Below are 20,396 nucleotides of genomic sequence, written 5' to 3'. Positions count from 1 at the left end.
ACCCCATTTTGGCTTAAGTAATATTAATTGTTTTTCCTCCTAAACTTGCCTTTCTGGCCAATTTCTCTTAATGCTTCCAGACAGTAGGGCTTGGAATATTCCAGTCCTTTGACTAGCAATTCATATCCCATCACCCAGTCCTATTGGATCATCTTTAGTCCTTTTTCTTCTTTCTTGTCTATTCAGACTGCTGTTGTCTTAAGTCAAGCCCTCACGGCTTCTGACTAAAGCACAACAATAAGTTCCTATTTGATGTTTCTTCCAGCTTTCCCACAACAATGAGCCATCTTCATCAAGATGAAGATTTCTTCAACAAGAAAATGTTGTTTTCTTTGCCATATTCCTATTAGCAAGCTTTCAGTGGTTTCCTGGTTCCCATAGGATAAACTCTAAACTCCTTGTAGTGGCATTCAGAAACCCCCAACTATTTTTTGTGACTCCCCTAAATCCTTGGCCTCATCTATTCATTGTTTCTTTTCTTTTCTTTTTTTTTTTCTTTAAAGATTCTATTTATTTATTTTGACGGAGAGAGACAGCCAGCGAGAGAGGGAACACAAGCAGGGGAGTGGGAGAGGAAGAAGCAGGCTCCCAGCGGAGGAGCCTGATATGGGGCTCGATCCCAGAGCACCGGGATCACGCCCTGAGCCGAAGGCAGACGCTTAAGGACTGCGCCACCCAGGCGCCCCTATTCATTGTTTCTTAAACAGTGCTTCCCTAAGTACCTTTTCCCCTCCACTCTACTTAATTGAAGGTTAACCTGAGCACGTCTAGACAAACTACTTTAGGCCACAGTGCTTTCTTCTTCTGAATTCCAAAAACATGCTGTGTGTTTTTGATTGAAACGCCGGCTGTCTGTAATGGTTAGAATATGGATAATTATTTAGAGAAAAGATTCTACACTCACACTTAACTAGACTCCACACTTGCTTGCTATGTAACTGTGGGCAAGTTAACCTCACCTCTTTCAGCACCAGTGTGAAATTGGGACAGTAAGTAGTACCTGTTTCATAGGACTGTTGTTAGTCTTAAATGAGATTATTCATATGAAGTACTTAACACAGTTTAGATCCTGGCACACTAAGTGCTCAATTAATGTCAGCCAGTTTTATTAATTACATGTTGCTTTCTGTTACTGATTATCTTTATAATACTTGCACATTTTAGTCATTCCCCTACTTTGTATTTCCAGCAGGACTGGCATAATCATTTACAGCTGTCCAATACCTGGTGAATGTTTGTTGATTGATTGGTACATAGTGTATCTTAAATTAGTAATGAGTAACAAATTGTTTTTTAAACCAACATTTAATTTTTAGACATTGTAATACTCTAGTATGTGTGATACTTCAAACATATTAAAAGTATAAAATTGTTTATCTTATTTTAATTACATACTTAAACATTAAATTTTGAACCTTAAGGGCAGACTCTAAATGAAATTTTGAAAACCCCTTTCTAGTTCTGACCTTTAAATCACAAGTGAAAACTTCCACAGTAAGAGAAAGGGGTGTGTTCATGGCTGGCTTATTATACCAGTAATGAGGCTCTTCTTTTCTCCATGTAGCCTTTTATTTACATACAAAGAAGCAGCTGTGTGTTCAAATTATGGTCCCAGTTTCAGAGAGAAATGGAACATTTGAACAGTGTAGGAAAGGCTTGTTCGACATTTAAATTTTACTTTTGAAATAATTATTTTTCAAAAATAATTTGGTCAATGTTATTCTCTGATTTTAGAGCCTATCAAGAAAGAAGATTTCTTTCACAACTCATACAGAAGTTTATCTCTGTGCTGAAATCAGTGCCACTTTCTGGTAACTATCTTCTCTTAGCTCATTTGTGAGGTTGTCATTCGGGTGCCCCTGTAGTGTTTACTAGTCTCTAGTCTAAAACCTGCTCTTAGAATAGTTTTAAATCATTAGGACAACATATCTGTCCTCCCCTTTTCATGTATATTACCAGTCTGAATATTGTGACTACCAGTGTGAATATTGTGACTGCCTTAAAAGTTCATATATTTTAAAGGTACCTGCATGGTTATTGAAATACTCATTGATTTAGCAAATATTTTTTAAGTTTGCTTGCTAGACTTAGGTCCTGAACAAGGTACTGGGATACAGTGGTGAACAAGACCATCACATACCCAACGTGGCATTGCCAGTATGGTGCTAAATAGTGTTTTTAAATAGCATCAAATACTGTTTGGAGGGGCGAGAATTATTTTTGAGGTATGAGCTACAAGATAAAATGGGAAAGATTTCCCTCCAACATGGCCTCCATTTATTGATGAAACAAATATATGCTGTGTAGACGATCTACTTAAAAATATACCATGATTATACTGTATTTGTGTGTATATGTGATAACGCCTGTATACCGTGAGGGGTTAATTCCATTATGCTGGGTTTGTCAGATCTTTATAAGCATTTATTGAATGTACATAGATTATTTTTTACTTAATAAAGGTGTATATATGCTATATAAGATAGGTCATTGGTTAATAAAATTTTCTAAGTGGGATGTAATCTAAGAACAGCTCTGTGGATATACCATATTTATATTTTTGCATCAGAGATTGTAGCTTTTTTTAAACTAAAATACAACAGGATTACTTATAAATGCCGACCTTCCAAGTAATATTTTACAGCCGAAAACCACACTTATAATCCAGCAAGGAATAGATACTAATGCTGTCCATCAGCTATACCTGATTTGAGGCCTAAGATTACTCCCAGCATCGGTATAAAAAAAAATTGTCATATGCTAATAATCTAAGTCACTTAATAGTAGTATTTTTAAGTCTTTCAGTTAAGTGGCTTAAATCTAGGAGGAAAACTTAGATTTTTTTGGGGGGGGCACAAAAGGTAGTAATGAGTGCTTAGAACTACTAATACCTGTAATAATTAGGGCCATAAAAATTGACATCTCTATGGAATGTTGTTAATCTTGGGTCATCAGCAAGGTTTGAAAATCAAGTAACAACAGCAACACAGGACCTGCCATAATTTTAACAATCTACAAACCACCAGCTGTTGCCTTAGTTCACTTATTGCCAGAAAACAAAATGTCTTAGATTGACCTTGAGCTTTAATCACAATTTGTTAACTCTCTGGCACAGGAACCAACAGGATGATGAAAGTAGTGTGCCAGTTCAGGGAGGGTAAAGATGGACGGATTATATAGTGAGAAAACAGAAAACGGTTTTTTAAAAAAATAAGGATTATAGTTTCATTTTACAGCATCATGAAAAACAACATATCCATATCCGTTGTTATAAAGGAAATCTGTGTAGGTTGATCTGAGATGTCAGGACTGCTGTCAGAAGAAAGGAAAAAAAATCCCACAATATACGGAAGAAGCAAATGATAAGGATATCTTGGTGTCTGAAATTCGTATGACAAGGTTTCAGCTCTAAACAATATGCCCAGTAGGGCCAACTTACATAAAAACATGCAGCTTTATTCACCAGAGCTCAGAAGCTGAGTGGCAAGCATCATGTTCTAATTTTAATTTTAAATAGGTCATTGCCAGTAATTTTCTCAAACTATAAATAAAAATACAGAGTATAGAGTTTGCTCACTTTTTAAATTTTGGACAAAAATATTTTTCTTTTACAGTAATAAGAATAAAAAATAGCAGAGGACTAGTTTGAATGGATTTAATTTATAAGTTGCTCCTTTAAATTCTTTTGTTTCAACATCTGTGTGACTAGACTATGTCTCAGAAAACCTGGATTCCAGTTCTAATCAGCCATTATTTTGTTCTACACTTTTACCAGGTCGTTTTCTCTGGTTTTCACTTTCTCACCTGGAAAATGAAGAGCTAGAACAGGCATTCTCTGAGGTCTTTTCCAGCTGTGAAATTTTATGGTTATGTTATTTCAAGATCTGGATTTGGAGCATGTGTTAACTAGAAAAGTTCTACTTAATATTTCTATATATTAGTCACAAAAGTATTCACATTTCTTTCTTCAGATAAAACCTTCTGTTTTCCTGTCTGCTACAAGTAAATTAAATTATGTGGATTTATTTAAGCATCGATAGGTTAAATGTAAGCACTGGGATTAGTCGCTGCTGGGAGTCCTTAGACTAAGCAGCAGTGGGGACCCTGGAATTACCTTTTAATTGACACAATCTTGGCAGGATGGTTTAGCTGGTAAAATGGTAGACTATTACCTGGCATTAGAAAAAAAAAGCAAAACTTGTACTCTAAAAGTTTATCATGTTACAAGGTTATGATTATTTAAAAACAAAAGTAAATGTTTTTAAAAAACAGTACGTTAATATTCATGAATAGCATAAATTAAGGTGATTTAAAAATATTTTATTGCTCTGTCATTGACATTTTAATATCAAAAGTAATATATATATAAGTGGAAAAAAGCTCATAATAGTTGTCTCATTAATTAGTTTGGTGCATACCTTTCCCATCCATTTTCTTTGCATTCTAAAGATTATCTATGTCTGCATGTACACATATTCTATATGTGTTTATGTTATGAGAGAAGTTCTAGAAGTTTAGTGTGCGAAAGCAAGAAGGAAAGTGAGTCAAGAACTGAGGAAGAACTGCCTGTTTACTTTTGTTTTACACTCCCTTTTTAGTTTTTGTATCACTTGGTTTTTTCAAATCTAGTCATTTAATACAAGTCATTTTTTATGACTAATTATTACAGACATTAGTAGATCTAAGCACTTTTAAAATATTTTTGCAAACCTGATTTTTAAAATGTGTTTCTAACCCAAGATAGGTTTTTCATTTTCTTATATTTGTAGAGCTAAACATAAGGGTAAAGCCTGCCTTTTTTGAAATATAGGTTGGGTCCTTACTCTGCATCATGATCCTGTCCTGATGAGTAAGAGACAAATGACAGTTTCAATAACTAAATAACTGCCAGTTGTAAGATATAGTACACTGAATGGCCTAAGTAAGAAAATTCTAACATGTTTTCTCTGTTATGTCTAGAACCAGTCACTATGGACAAAGTTCATTACTGTGAAAGATTCATTGAACTTATGATTGACCTAGAGGTAAAAAATGTGCAGTGACTCTTCTGTTACTTCATCTTTAAGGGGGATAAGGTTAAGCTTATGACTATATGAAATATTTCTTCATTACTTCAAACTGGCCTTGGGTTTTTTACCTGTTTCTAGGTGTCACAAAGAGAGGCAAGTCAAAAGCAGTTGGCCCTTGAGGTTTTCAAATAACTGTCAGATGGCTGTTGTTTGTAGAAAAAAATATGAATATAGTGTAGTTATTAAACATGAGTCTAGCAATAGCTTTTTATTTTCTATCATATTTTAATACCCCATCGTAGAGGTTTTTGTTTCTGGTTTGGTTTTTTCCCCCATCACAGAGTTTTAATAGCGGCTGAAGTTACGGGTTTATGGCCATCTCTTAATAATCTCACTTGTCTAAATGTGTCTAATATTGTTGATGAAAAAAGATGTATTTGCTATTGTCAATTTTTTAAATTAAGATTCTTAAAGAAGATTTCATATTATTAGGTGCAAGATTTTGACAGAAAGTTCAGATGCAGAGTTGGTGTAATTCAGATTGAATTCATTTCCTTTCCTTTCCCTCTTTACTGCAGGAAATTGAAAGAAAATCCTTTGTGTTCATTTCTTATCTGGAGAGACGGGGTGGTTTCTTGACATAAGGATTAGAGTATTGGGCTAGCAGCCATTCATGAGATCTTTATTCAGATTCTAGTTCTGCCAGTAACTAATTTATAACCTCTGAGGATCTCGATAACCTCGTCTGTAAAATGAGGATATTTGATTAGTGGTTTTCAAACTGATAGCAGTATCTCGGCATTGTCTTGCTGACTGTCACGAGGGGGATATGGGAAGAAGATATGGAGAAAGAAGTCTCCACATAGGGGTCCCCAGTCCCTTTTCTCTCAGAGTAGCACCATTTTTACATCTATACACAATACATATTGGGATTTCATGTAGGATTTTGTTTGAAAACTACTGGCTTATATATCTGAAATTTCTTCCAGTGCTGGATTTTATTTTTAAACGTTGCCACTGAGTTTATTTACAGCATTGTTCAGACCCCTTATTTTGTGCACCATGACTTTTGGGAGACTAGAGGGTACTTTGTATGTGATTGACACTTCTAAGCAAAATAGTAGATTTTACCTCTAGCTGCGGAGAACATACAGACTTATTGCCCTGGTGTTTATTTGTTCTAGGCCCTACTCCCCACAAGGCGCTGGTTTAATACCATCCTGGATGACTCCCACCTTTTGGTTCACTGTTACCTTTCCAATCTTGTTCATAGGGAAGAGGATGGCCACCTTTTTTCCCAGGTGAGCATGGATATATCTGAACTATGTTTTCATTTCTAAATTGATCTTTTTTTTGCCATGTAACTAAGAATACCAGTGGATGATATAAAGGAAATTTTGCTAAATATTGAATTGAATAATATAAATTCCTAATTAGTCATTTTAAAGTAAAATCAAGTCTTAATGTAGAAAATGAATGAATGAAGAGTTTTTGTTAATCATGTGATTTTATCGTTGGACTAAATTATAATTTTGGCAATGTAGTCCCACATACTCATATATTTTATGTTGGTAACCACTGTGGAATACAATAGATGATGAGCGTTAATTTCAAGAGAACTCTGCCCTAATATTATGGCTGTCTTTCCATAAGATGATGGTGACAGAGACAGTTGATAGCATGGATGTGCTCGTTTGCTACCTTGGGTAGAAAGAAGTATTCCTGTTTTACATTTCCTGTTTCACATCTCCTTTTCGGGAGGAAAGTCTAACAAACTTCTAACCCTTGCCTTTCAATGAGATTGTACATGGAAATGTAATTTTAGTGTGTTCACGTATTCTTTTAAGAATGCTCTTATCTTTTTTTTTTTTTTTTTTTTTTTTTACAAGCCAGGGGAGAGGCAGAGGGAGAGGGAGAGAGAGAGAATCTCAAGCAGCCTCCCCGCTGAGCGCAGAGCCCCACTGGGGCGGCTCAGGCTCACGACCCTGAGATCGTGACCTGAGCCAAAACCAAGAGTTAACCTCAGTTAACTGACTGAGGCACCCAGGCACCCCAAGAATTCTTTTATCTTATATCTGTATTTTTTCTCATTCTCTTATTAAATTTCTATCCAGTGATTTGCCACATATATTACAACATATTAAATTCTCATCTCTGATCTTCCATAGATTAGAATTAAGAATAATAAAGATTTGGGGTGAATGCAGCCAGTAGACTCTTGATGCCATTGCTACGAAGGGAAAGCAGGCCTTCATTAGCAGCAGTAACTAGGCCAAAGAAAGGGCTCAATGGCCATGGAGACTGATGAGAAGAATAAATATCTTAGCTTTCCTCACCTTGCTGCTTTTCCCAAAAGAAGCAGTACACAGAGGAGAGTATCTCCAATTATGAATTCCAAAACCTTCATTCAGAAAATTCTGTATTAAGTGGCATAAGTAAAAGACCTTACGGGTTCCCCCCACTGGTCTAGTTTTGTAAATTTGCAGTCATGGAGTTTGTGTTTTTTCCATTAGTGTTTGGCTTCCTTTGATTAGATCCTTAATGTCTGCTCATTATTGAGATTGCAGCTTAAGTTCCTCTCTGTAGAAGTAGACCATGTGTATGAAATAGACTTCAGCAATTTATTTACTAGACTCATACTTTATTCGCAGACAAATAACACGTTTGGTATGTTCTAACATACATGTTACGGTGTTTATATTCCAGAGTTCTTCAGCACCTCGGAGAAGTTACGTGGACTTGTTTATTCTTTATAAGAGTTTTTGTTAATGGTTTCTTGTTCTTATGTTCAGACAGTTTAGTAATGTAAATGTATCCTTTCAGCTTTTGGACATGCTTAAGTTCTATACTGGTTTTGAGATTAACGACCAGACTGGAAATGCTCTGACAGAGAATGAGATGACCACAATTCACTATGACAGAATTACTTCTCTCCAGGTAACTGTAATGCACTGCAGCCTGTGATTCTGCTCCGTCAAGTTGGGTCATATGTAATTTAGTTCATGTAGTACAGGTAGAAGAAAGTACTAATTCAATAGTGTTTTCGTACTGAGCTTTTTAAATATTGCTAATTCCAATGAATCCATGGAAAAAGTGGCTTTCTTCAGTCTTGAGAATCCAGATACTGATATTTGACACTCAAATTTTCTATCCGTTATTAGACCAATTTGATGTATATACTTACCACTTTGATTTTATGAAAAAGTATTCCAATATATTGACAAAGTATGTGTGAACATTTTGTACATTTTAAAAATAAACACACATAATGGGACTGCAGTTTGCCAGTACAGCTCATCTGTGTTAACAAAGTACCTTTGTTTGTTTGTTTTGTATTACTGATCTCATCTTACTCCCTCTGGTGGGAGAAAGAAGCTTTTATTTGTCACCTTGAAGAAATTCAGTTCTTTCTGTTTTGAAGAGTCTTTTCGGGTAAAGGTTCAGTCAAAATTGTCTTTCACAATCAACTCCACTATCTCTCAAAGATACTCGCCTCTCCCTCTTCTTTCCCAGAATGCCATCTGGGTATGTGGAGGCACCATGGTAGCCTCATTGTTTTGGCAGAGGACTGATCTGCACAGTGTCCCGGCTCCGATGTCTTTTCCTGCTCTTCTCAGAGCAGTAGTGTTTTTTTGTCCTTCTGCTTCTGCCCTTGAAGTGACCACAGCTGGTGTGGCATGTGGTCTGCTCTCTTGGTACCAGGCAAGGCATGATGATGGTTCCCAAGGAGTTTGGCTATCTCCTTGCTGATGAGGCTCCAGCGTTGCGCTTAGTGGTTGCTAGAGTTCTCCTGAGAGCTGACTCTCATTCATTTCCTAGCTTAAACAGCTCACTGAGACTTGGGTTGCATTGTCATTTTGCTATTACCTGTAGTAATCTCATGGCATCTGATCAGTAACCTTGGCAGCTCGTGGTGCCATCTGTCATGGGGCATGTGAAAACTTCTGGATCTTCTCCGTGCAACATGGGCATTAAGGAAGACTAGAGATGTTACCTTATACACTCTTACCCAGTCACTGTAATGCTATTTCTGTTTTCTTGCAGCTTACCCCATGGTTGGTTGGGGGTGTTACCCTGAGAGGTCCTATCTTTCCAGAGTTCCAAAGTAAAAGCACAAACCACTGTACTTTTGAATTCTCCCTCAAGCTATCTCTTCAGTGGGAATTTCCCTTGGAACTTTCTTTTAGTTTTGTTGGGCCAGTTCTTGATAATAAAGTGTATTGTTTTATTTTTCTCCCTCTGTGTCAGTGAAGCTAGCTTTCATGGCTATTTTCATGTATGTTCAAAATACAGCATTAGAAATAAAAAACTGAACATTGACTGGTTTTGCAGTCTTGTTGGAATAATTCTAGTTTTTTCCCATTGTATTGAATGCTTCTGGCTAAATAAGGCAGAGGTCACATATGAGAAGCATATAAGAGAAAGAGAAGTGCATTAATATTTTTAAAATATTATTTTTATTATGTAGTATATAAATTGTAGTTGATTGTATTAATTTGTAGGCGTTAGTTATTTTTTTTTTTTTCTCCTTTCTAGAGAGCTGCTTTTGCACATTTCCCTGAGCTCTATGATTTTGCCCTCTCAAATGTGGCAGAAGTAGATACTCGGGAATCTTTGGTCAAGTTCTTTGGACCTCTTAGGTAAGTCAACATGAAAGAACTGAATTTTAATTTTCTTTTTGCTTTTAAACATTTTGTACTACTAGGTAGTGAAACTTACTGTACTACTCTGTTGACAACTAAAACTAGTGCTTCTTTCTGGCAGTTGGTATCTTTAAGTCACTTAGATATAATTATTGATCTTCTATTTTGGGGGGCAAAATTTATATTTTTCATAACTTAAACATTTTTCCTAAATCATAAATTTTCTCAGAGTAGAACATAAAACTGGTATCCCATCAATCATAACATAAAACAGAAACCAGTAAATGGTCATGTGTGATATTAGAAGATGAAAAAAATTTTTATGTTTAAAATTTATGAAATTAGTAATATTCTTTGACACTTAGCTAATATACTATTTTGAAAATGGTAATAGTACATTTATATACATGGTAGGCACTCTACTAACTGCATAAATAATCCTCAAGACATTCATTTATGTGAGGAGTAGGTACCATTTTTGAAATAAGGTCACTGAGACACAGAATTGAAAAGTCATTTGCCTAGATCAAATAGCAAGTAAGTGGCAGAGCTAGGATTCCTACCTCGGTGGTCCCGATTTCAAACCTAGGCAGTCTAACCTTTAACTGTGCTCTTTTATCTCCCCATTGTCCTTAATTCTTGGGAGAAATTATGTTTAGTTCATTGGCTATTTGAAATGAAACAAACTTGGTTTCCACTTGAAAGTTGGTTTGTTTGTTGGTTTTCATAAGATTTAATAATGACTCTTACAATAACACAGAAATCTGTTTCATTCTCTTAATGAACTGCATAAAATTCCATTGGACGATATACCATACTATTTTTTAATCACTCTCCTGTTGACAGATCTTTACTTTCTAAATTTTTGGCCATTACTAACAGTGAATTAATTTTAGAAATGGAGATATTTGCCTTGCTTATGGATGAGAGGACTCAATTAAGGTATGAATTCTGCCCAAATTGATCCATAGGTATAATTCAGTTCCACTTGGAATCCCAACAGGATATTTTCTAGAAATTGACAAGCTTATTCAAAAATTAATATAGAAAGACAAAGAGACTAGACTAAACAAAACCATTTTGAAAAAGAACAAAGTTGGAGGATTCCCACTACCTAATTTCAAGACTGCCTATATGGCTACATTAATCAAGACATTGTGGTATTGAATAAAGGACAGACAGACACATAGATCACTGGAACAGTAGAGTTGAAAATAGACCACACATATATGTTAGTTGATTTCTGACTAAGATGCCAAAGCAACTCCCTGGAGAAAGGGTAATCTTTTCAATAATGGTGAAACAGTTGGACATCTATATGCAAAGTATGAAACTTGACACTTACTTCACACCATATACACAGACTAACTCAAAATTAATCATAGACATTTATCAGAACCAGAGCTAATAGGACATGGAGGAGAAAAGTTTTGTGATTGTGATTTGTACAAAGATTTCCATAGACCCCAAAGCATAATCCATGAAGAAAAAAAAAATTGATAAATTGTCTTTATCAAATTTTAAAACCTACTATTTCAAAGACATTGTTAACAGAATGTAAATACAACCCCAGACTGGGAGGAAATATTGACTGAACACATATCTGATGATGGACCGGTATCCAGAAGTCTCAGAACTCAATAATAAGAAAACAATTTAAAAATAGCTAAAGATTTGAACAGATACTGCTTTAAAGGTGATACATTTCAATTAGGCCAGAGAAAGATACTTAGCATCATTAGTTATTAGAGAAATGCAAATTTAAATCATAATGAGATACCAATTGTAAAAAACATGCATTGTATTGACTTTTGATAAGGATATGGAACAGCTGGAATTCTCATACTTTTGCTGGTGGGAATTCAAAATGGTAGTGCCTCTTTGGAAAAATGTGACAGTTTCTTGTAAAGTTAAACACCCATTTACTACACAATCTAGTGTTCTCACAGATACACCAAATGAAAATTTATGTTCATGCAAAAGTCTATGGGTAAATATGTGTAGTGGCTTTATAGTTGTCAAAACAGCCTTCAGCTGGTCAATGAATAAACACAGTGTGCTACATCTGTATGATGGAGTACTACTCAGCAGTAAAAAGGAACCAACTAAAATGCACACAGTATGGGTGAATTTTAGTTGCATTATGCTAGATGAAAATAACCAGTATCAAAAGGCTATATATAATGTATGATTCCGTTTATATGACCCTCTGGAAAAAGTAAAATTGTAGAGATCAAAAACAGATTAGTGGTTACCAGGGGCTGGGATAGAGTGTGTGAGGGCCTTTGGCCAAAGGTGATGAAACTCTATTTCAGTAATGGAAAGCTGTTCAGCTCACGTTGGTGAATGCACGTTTTCCCAGAATTCCAGTTTTTCACTTGGAAGTTCAAATTTTATCTTTGGTAACAATACTGTCAGTTGTTTTCCTTAAAGTTACTGGTTTATTTTGTTCAGATTTGAAAAGTCTGAATAACCGTGGTTTGTCATTAGTTCTTTCAAGTAAAAATTGTGTGTAAAATGTGTAGTTCCCATCTTGTCACACAGAATTTTTTAAAAACAGATACTCAAGAGTCCAAATTTAATTACATTAGTAATAAATTTTAAGTAGAAGTTTACTTTTAATTAATACATTAATATTACTGCTTCATTAAGGGCATTCTTAAACGAAAGTGGCTTCTTTTCCCCCTCTGCATGTGGCCATAGGGAATGCTATGGCTCCTTATAGTCCTGGTTGGTGCCACTGCCTTCACCTGTGCCAGCAGTTTTACCCACCACTGCTTTTCACTGTGTATGTAAAGATAGTGAGAAAAACAAATAATGTCTTAGTATTAATAGAAAAAAGTATTGTTCTTGCAGACTTACTAGAAAGGTCTCAAGGACCACAGGGGGTTTGCAGAAGACACTTTGAGAACCTGTATTAAGGGGGCTTTCATTGCTGATTTTTTTATTTGCTGTAATATCATAGGATTACATTTGCTAGGTAAAACTTTTTAATCAGTCTATAAAATTACGTGTTTCAAAAGTGAAGTAAAATAAGTTAATAAAATATTCTGATCTGAATATTCCTTATTCTGCAGTTCAAATACACTCCACCAGGTGGCATCATACCTCTGCTTGTTACCAACTCTTCCTAAAAATGAAGACACAACTTTTGATAAAGAATTTCTTCTAGAATTGCTGGTAAATATTAATGTTCTTTAAATGTTCCCTATCTTAAAGACATGGATTGATACAAATTTTTTCCTGGACTAAAGGTTAAGTAGGTCATTGCTACCTGTTTTACAATTATATCATCATTTAATTTTTATCAGATTTCTTATCCATTAGATTTCTTAAGTCTTTTACCTTTTTAAAAAAATTTTTTTTAAAGATTTTATTTATTTATTTGACAGAGATAGAGACAGCCAGCGAGAGAGGGAACACAAGCAGGGGGAGTGTGAGAGGAAGAAGCAGGCTCATAGCAGAGGAGCCTGACGTGGAGCTCGATCCCACAACGCCGGGATCACGCCCTGAGCCGAAGGCAGACGCTTAACCGCTGTGCCACCCAGGCGCCCCAAGTCTTTTACCTTTTAAAACTGCTTTATGGCATGAATTCATTCTGTGCAAACATTTATGAGCAGCTTCTGTGTCAGCCACTAACTTAGTGGTTTAAGAATACTAAGGGATTTTTCAGTCATTTTGGAAAATAATGGACTTTAACTCAAACTAATACTTTTTATGTAAGGTTTTATTTTTTAGTGCAGTTTTAGGTTCACAGAAAAAATTGAGAGAAAGGAATATATTTTAGCTCTAGTAAAATAATTCATATGATGCATGAGTAATTATATCCCCACTATCAATATCTAAGTTGTTTGCAATGTTCACTTTTACAAATAATGATGTGATCCTCACACATGCCGCTTTGTGCCCATGTGTGGACATTTAGGAGGGTACCTAGAAGTGAAATTATTTGATCGAAGCATGTGCTTATTTAAAAGATAAGATGCAGCCAAATTATCCTCTGAAAGATGTGTGTTCCTACCAACAGTGTATTAGAGTGTGTCTCCTTAAGCTCTTACCAGCACTGGATGTTAGGAGTCATCCCAATTTCTGCAGTTGCGTGGGTAAAAGAAATAATAGCTTGTTTTAATTTTTTGTTTTCTGTCTGCTATGCTATAGGTTGAGTAGTTTTTAGTTTGTTTTTTTATAACTCTACAAACATACACTGTGTGGGTGTGTATATGCATTTTTTTTTACATGTATGGCACCATAATGGGCACACAGTTTTGTGACTTATATTCCAAGCTAATACTTTTAATATAGGGTGTGAGATACAGTCTCTTACTGTACAGAAGATGATAATGCTAGTTTTGGGCAAGTAACCAGAAGCTGTTGGTAGCAGGTGTTTTAAGCCTAATGACAGGTGTTTAAGTGCCAGTTGGAGAGAAATTCTTAGAGTTTTAAGTTTTTTCAAGTATGGGAAATACTTTTTTATTGATATGTTTACTTAAGTGAAATGTATGTCTTAGGTCACCATCTTTGCCTTCTTCTCATTATTTCTGACTACAAATGCTTTCCAAAAATTCCTAGTCCTATTTTCTGACAACATGAAATCTTTTCTCATAAGTCAGGTTTGGGGAATTAATAATAAATCCTTACTATACAAAGAAATGAGGATTTCTTTAGGAATCTTTCTAATGGAAAATAGGTTTAAGTATAAGGCTGATCCTATGCCTTTTACAGTCTTACACCTAAGATTTCATCCTTGAAATTTAAATATTTATGCCAAAAAGAAAACATTTTTAAAAATTTATAGCGCTACAGCATTATCTTTCATTTCCTCTCTCTCTCAAAGGATTTCCTTAGGCTTTGGCTTCTTCTAAAATCTGAATTATGATAAAGAAGTAGAAATATGAGTATTATTTAGATGATATCTCACTATTTTCTTTCCTAAAATAATACTGTCTCCACTGAAGAGAATGTGACACATTTTTCACATGTATCATTATTTTAACATGTTAATTAGGTAACAAACTTATTTCTGGTTTGAGATAGATGACTGTAATATTAACAATGGAAATCTACATAGAGGTCATAAAGTCCAACTCTCATTTTACAAGGAAAACTGAGGCCAGGTGTTTTTGTGTGTGGGTTTTTTTTTTAAAAAGATTTATTTATTTCAGAGAGAGAGACAGCGTGAGCAAGGTGGGGGGGGGGTGGCTGAGGGAGAGGGGAAGCAGATTCCCCTCGAACACGGAGCCCAACGCTGAATTCTGTCTCCTGACTTGAAGATCACGACCTGAGCTGAAACCAAGAGTCAGATACTTAACCGACTGAGCCACCCAGGCACCCCCGGGTTTTTTAATAAACAGAATTTTCCAGATTGTTTAATTAGTAGAAGAATGAAAACTATAATCTAGGACTTAGGGCTTAATATTGGTGAATATTAAGTGCTGTGGTTTTTAAGGGCTTGGCATATGCCAGGCACTTTGATGCTGTGTATGCCGTTTCATTTTCATAAGAAACCCGAGAGGTGATTGGTATTTTATCTGTTTTACTGAAAAAGAAGCTAAGATCAGGGAAGTTGAAGGAACGTGCCCAGTTTTTATGTAGCTCATAAATTAAAGGTACTTGGCATTGAACTCTGATCTGCCTGATTTTCCAAAGCCCATCATAATTGATGCTTCTCTCGTCTTTGATTTATGGAGAAAGTAGAAAAAGAAAAAAAAAACCCTCATTTTAAGTGCTACCATAACTGAAAGACATGAAACTTCTCATTCTGTACTTTATGTGAATTTCTCCATACATTATTTTGATTAAAAAATGATGTGCTTCTGGGGCGCCTGGGTGGCACAGCGGTTAAGCGTCTGCCTTTGGCTCAGGGCGTGATCCCGGCGTTATGGGATCGAGCCCCACATCAGGCTCCTCTGCTATGAGCCTGCTTCTTCCTCTCCCACTCCCCCTGCTTGTGTTCCCTCTCTCACTGGCTGTCTCTATATCTGTCAAATAAATAAATAAATAAATCTTTAAAAAAAAAATTTAATAATAAATAAATAAATAAATAAAAAATGATGTGCTTCTAACTTTCTGCATGGTCCTGCTTCTTTCAGGTATCTCGTCATGAACGTCGAATTTCTCAGATTCAGCAGTTGAACCAGATGCCTTTGTATCCAACTGAGAAAATCATATGGGATGAAAATATTGTCCCAACTGAGTACTATTCTGGGGAAGGTATGGCAGAGAAGTACAGGATTCAGGTGTACCATGAAATTTAGTGTAGAATTTATCAGATGTAACTAAAAATACTCCTGTCTGTTACATGCGTTAGGATCATTTTCTGGTACCCTCAAGTTCAGTTTTAAAACTGGAAACTATTCAGTATATTGAATGCATAGTATTAAGGATTTTTTTTTTAAAGGTTTTATTTATTTATTTGACAGAGAGGCAGCCAGCGAGAGAGGGAACACAGCAGGGGGAGTGGGAGAGGAAGAAGCAGGCTCCTAGCGGAGGAGCCTGATGTGGGGCTCCATCCCATAACGCCGGGATCACGCCCTGAGCCGAAGGCAGACGCTCCTTGGATTTTTATTAAATTTAACCGTGCCCTAATTGTGTGTGTGTGTGTGTGTGTGTGTGTGTGTGTGTGTGTGTGTGCGCGCGTGTGTGCGCGTGCTGCACACACATGCTCGGACACACACGTGTAAACATATATTGGGATGATATATGGATGTATATATATCACATCCATATATCATCCCAATATACATATATATACATCCATATATCATCCTTTATAAAATAGGACCGTAAGCATGAAACTATATTTTAAGGAGACCTAATAGTAGAAGTTTAGCTCTCATTATGTCACTGTAAAAGGCTTTGTTTAGTAGTGTTTTTTTCAAAGCCTTTTTTAGAAGTTCTTTTGAATTCCTTGTTAAGCCAACTAATGACCACCCAAAATTGTCATTAGTTAATAATAAACCCTTAGTGTTGATTAAAAGTAGTTATTCCCTGGTTTGTTTACTTATCTATTTCAACAGATTTGTTCCTAAATGCTTTGTTCATCTGCTAAGGATGAGAATTTGCCACAGTTGAGTGTATGCTGAAGTACATTCTGACATATTTTGAAGGCATATTTAAAAAAAAAAATTAAGGAAGTTTTTTGAGCAACGGCATCATTATGAGAAGTTTGGCTATGTTATAGACAGCACCAGTGGTAATTTACTTAAAAGAAAAAATGGGTACTTCAGAGTCCTCTCCTGAAGCTGTAACTTCAGGAAAGCCAGGGCACCGAAGTCGTGCTAGATTTCAGAATAGGCAGTCTTCGTATTTTTTGTTGTTGTTGTTCTTACAAAGGTCAGTGCCTTGTTTTTTCACTTTTCTAATTTGTTCATGCTAAAAGCATTTACGACCCATGTATGTATGACATCTAACTCTGTCTGATCAGTTCCTAAAAGGCAGATGCTTCTTAGTATTCTGTCTTGTCAGTACAGAGCTTACGTGTCCTTAAACATGTGCATAGTCCTACATCTAGCTTTTGGTGCTACTCAGTGATGCTGCTCTGGGTTTAAAATACATTTACTTAGGATATGAAGTATTGTTCTTCTCTCCCTCCTGTAATTAATGAAGGTTAAGGAAAGTATGGCAGAACAGTATTAGTTGTCAAGTGGTTTAACTGTAATAAAGCTGTCTTCAGATACTTGGCTGTGTCATGCCATTGTTTTTTAGTGACCATGGATGGCACTTTGTTTAGGGGCTCAATGTCTGATGCTAATAAATAGGCAAAGATCAAAGCTAATACGGAACGTTTATGCAGACTGCTTCTAGCTCCCAAGAAGAGAAAATAAGTGTGAAATTGGTACAGATATTTAAAAAAAAATCAGTTAAGAATTGTAAAGAAAATCCTTGTAAAATTTTTTCACCCTCACTTTGAACCTTTTTAAGAAAATAAACACAAATATGGAAAGCCACACAATGTAAACATAGGGCTTAACGAATTACCATAAGGGAAATAACCACCTTATTAGCTATCCCAGAGCCTTCCCATAGGCTCCTTCCCAGTTGCTGCTTCTCCCTCCACCTGAAAGTAACCATTTTTTTACTTCTATAGCAATCACTATATATTCTTCATAGTTTTATCACCTACTGTGCATCCATGTATGATAGTCAATCTTTTCCATTTTTAAAATGTCTTTTAACTTCACAAATGCCCTCTGCAGCCCTTCCTTTTCTTTTGAAGATCCTGAGTTGTTTGATTTGTATGGTTTCCCACAGTCTAGTTTTTTCTAATTGACTACTCAGTGTACAGTTGAGTATGTCTCTCTGCTCTTTACTTTTCTTGCAGATTGGCAGCTGAATGCAGAGGCTTGGTCAGGCTGACGTTTTCTGTCTGGCAAGATTCTTGGTGGTGCTGTATTCTTTCATAAGAGGCTCAGAATGTCTGGTGGTTGTGTGTGTGTGTGTGTGTGACATAAGTAGCCATTGCTGCTTAATGGCTAGATTTGTTAATTCAGTGGCATTTGTAAAATGGTGACATTTTAATTCTTTTTTTTTTTTTAATAAAATTATGCTGTCCAAAGAGACACTCCTTCAGCTTCTGGCCTGAAAGATACTGAGAAAGATTATAAATCAGAATTTGCTAACATAAATGATGTAAAATTTTTTTTTACATTGATGTTTTTTGCCATTAGGTTTGTTATTACTTTGGTAAGAATGGATACAGATGATGAAAATAATATGATTTTCCAGTAAAATGTGTTTATTTTGAGGTTTTTTTTTTTTTAAACCCTTTTGGTATTGCAGCTGAGTGCCTATTCACTTATTACCCGAGGGAAATAGCGGTTAGTGGAGATATTAGAAAGAATATTGTTCATTAATACAGTCGGAGAAGGGAAATAACTCCAGGCATAGCATACCAATACCTTATCCTTGAAGTCTAGCCAAACAGCAAAGATTCAGAGTACAATAGTGCTCATTGGAGATAGAGTAATACGTCGTAATATACTGACTAATTAGCTTTCATGGTAAATTTGTCATGGGCTTAGTTTATGGCCATATGCACGGTTATATGTATTAATAAGATTTATCCTTCCCAACTCTTAATAGATAACATTTGTTAACTTGGTTTTTCAATTTCTGTGTGAAAATAAAAATAGGACCTTATCAAATATGCTATATTTCAGACATCATTAAATTAAACTCTCACCAAATTTGTAGTGCATTTCTTTATACATAGTGCAGCTGTCTGATTAAAAGACTAATTCAGATGTGGATGTTGTTTTCTTTTTCAGGTTGTCTTGCTCTTCCCAAGTTGAATTTGCAGTTTTTGACTCTTCATGATTACCTCTTAAGGAATTTTAATCTCTTCCGCTTAGAATCAACTTACGAAATTAGGCAGGACATCGAGGATAGTGTCAGCAGAATGAAGCCATGGTTAGTAAATTGGTTCCACTTGTCATGAAGAGGTGCAAACAGTGACTGACATAACTTCTGTCAGAAACCTCATAAGTGTATTTAGAAGCAGTATGCCTGGCATGAAGATGCCCTCCAACATATAAGATATTTACTCTTTGAGAAATTCTCTAGTGTGGATTAGAGTATATCAAAAGAGCTAAAATACATGATATGTATCTGGGTACTTAGGGGTGGGGCTGGGAGAATGGGGATAAGGGAGGAGAGATCTTCATTCTTGGAGGATGGTGCAGGGAGAACTGTAGAGGGGACAGTAGGTTGGACATTAGCAAAAGGGTAAAGAGGGAGGGTATGGGCTGACCAGCAGGCGTGTACTAGGGCAGGACGGTTTAAGCTCTGGGCACTTATGATAAAGGGGTCTTCTACCCCAGCTGCTCTTGTGGCTGTCACCAGTATCTCAGTTAACCTCTCTAAAGAACTTGGCAAGAGATGAGGAGCATTGCTGAGCATCACAGAGACGTTGCAAAGTCTCCCCTGGTCCTCCATCCATAGATTACCTTGAAGAAACTAAACCGTCAGGATTTACTTTGGGGGCCAGTTGAGCAGGTCTCTTCATTTGAGGAAGTCTTATGCTTAAACTCAGCTCCCCACTTGCTAGCTCATGTCTGGGATTCTGTTAGCTAAGAAAAGACTTGCATTCTAGTTATCGTAGGCAGCTCTGCATTATGAGATCTGCGAAGGTCCATTTTGATTTTTAGACATGACTGATATAAGATAAATGTCCTTCATTCACTATTTCATTCTATGTATGAAATTGATGAGAGTAAGTTATATATAATGACTATAAACTAGTAACATTAATTCTATAAAATGAATTTTTATTACATTCTGGTCACACCATGCTTACACATACACTTATACTGCATTCTGTATGAAAAGCATAACAGTTTTTGAATGTGAACGGATTCAGGTATCTTCCAGGCTTCTCTCCTGACTAATTACAAAGAGCTACGTGGACACTATGATTATGATCTATTTTTTTCACTTCCACGTTTTATTTCATACACAGTTCTATTTTTTAATTGGTTATTATGTGACAAGTTATTCTGGGTGAGACTATAAAACACAACATAATAACCAGTTGAGTCAGTAGGCAGGCTAGCACTGTGAGGTTTGTGTACTTGCTGGCTGATCATCCCTGCCCACAGCTTTGCTGGAATTAGTGCCCATTGTCGGCACCCCGGGGGTGTACTTGATCAGAAAGCTTCCTTTCAGTTTACGGTTACCTTGGGTTTACATGTTCAGATTCTGGACCTAATTTTGGCCATTTTGCGAACTAGGGATTATTAACTAGCAG

At 36.0% G+C, this 20,396-nt stretch overlaps 1 protein-coding gene across 1 annotated transcript in view; it reads left to right on the top strand.

Moving 5' to 3' along the window:
• The window catches only part of AQR (aquarius intron-binding spliceosomal factor), an 84,158-nt gene that overhangs the window by 20,273 nt on the left and 43,489 nt on the right, over positions 1–20,396 (top strand). The window contains exons 9-16 of the mRNA XM_026480068.4: positions 1,735–1,811; positions 4,960–5,024; positions 6,194–6,310; positions 7,833–7,946; positions 9,546–9,649; positions 12,730–12,832; positions 15,742–15,862; positions 18,919–19,060. Coding sequence (XP_026335853.2) covers positions 1,735–1,811; positions 4,960–5,024; positions 6,194–6,310; positions 7,833–7,946; positions 9,546–9,649; positions 12,730–12,832; positions 15,742–15,862; positions 18,919–19,060 — 843 coding nt within the window. The remainder of the gene's footprint in view (positions 1–1,734; positions 1,812–4,959; positions 5,025–6,193; positions 6,311–7,832; positions 7,947–9,545; positions 9,650–12,729; positions 12,833–15,741; positions 15,863–18,918; positions 19,061–20,396) is intronic.

The sequence above is a fragment of the Ursus arctos genome, unplaced genomic scaffold, assembly GCF_023065955.2.
Source record: "Ursus arctos isolate Adak ecotype North America unplaced genomic scaffold, UrsArc2.0 scaffold_36, whole genome shotgun sequence".
NCBI lineage: Eukaryota > Metazoa > Chordata > Mammalia > Carnivora > Ursidae > Ursus > Ursus arctos.
This window is presented reverse-complemented; position numbering and strand designations above follow the sequence as displayed.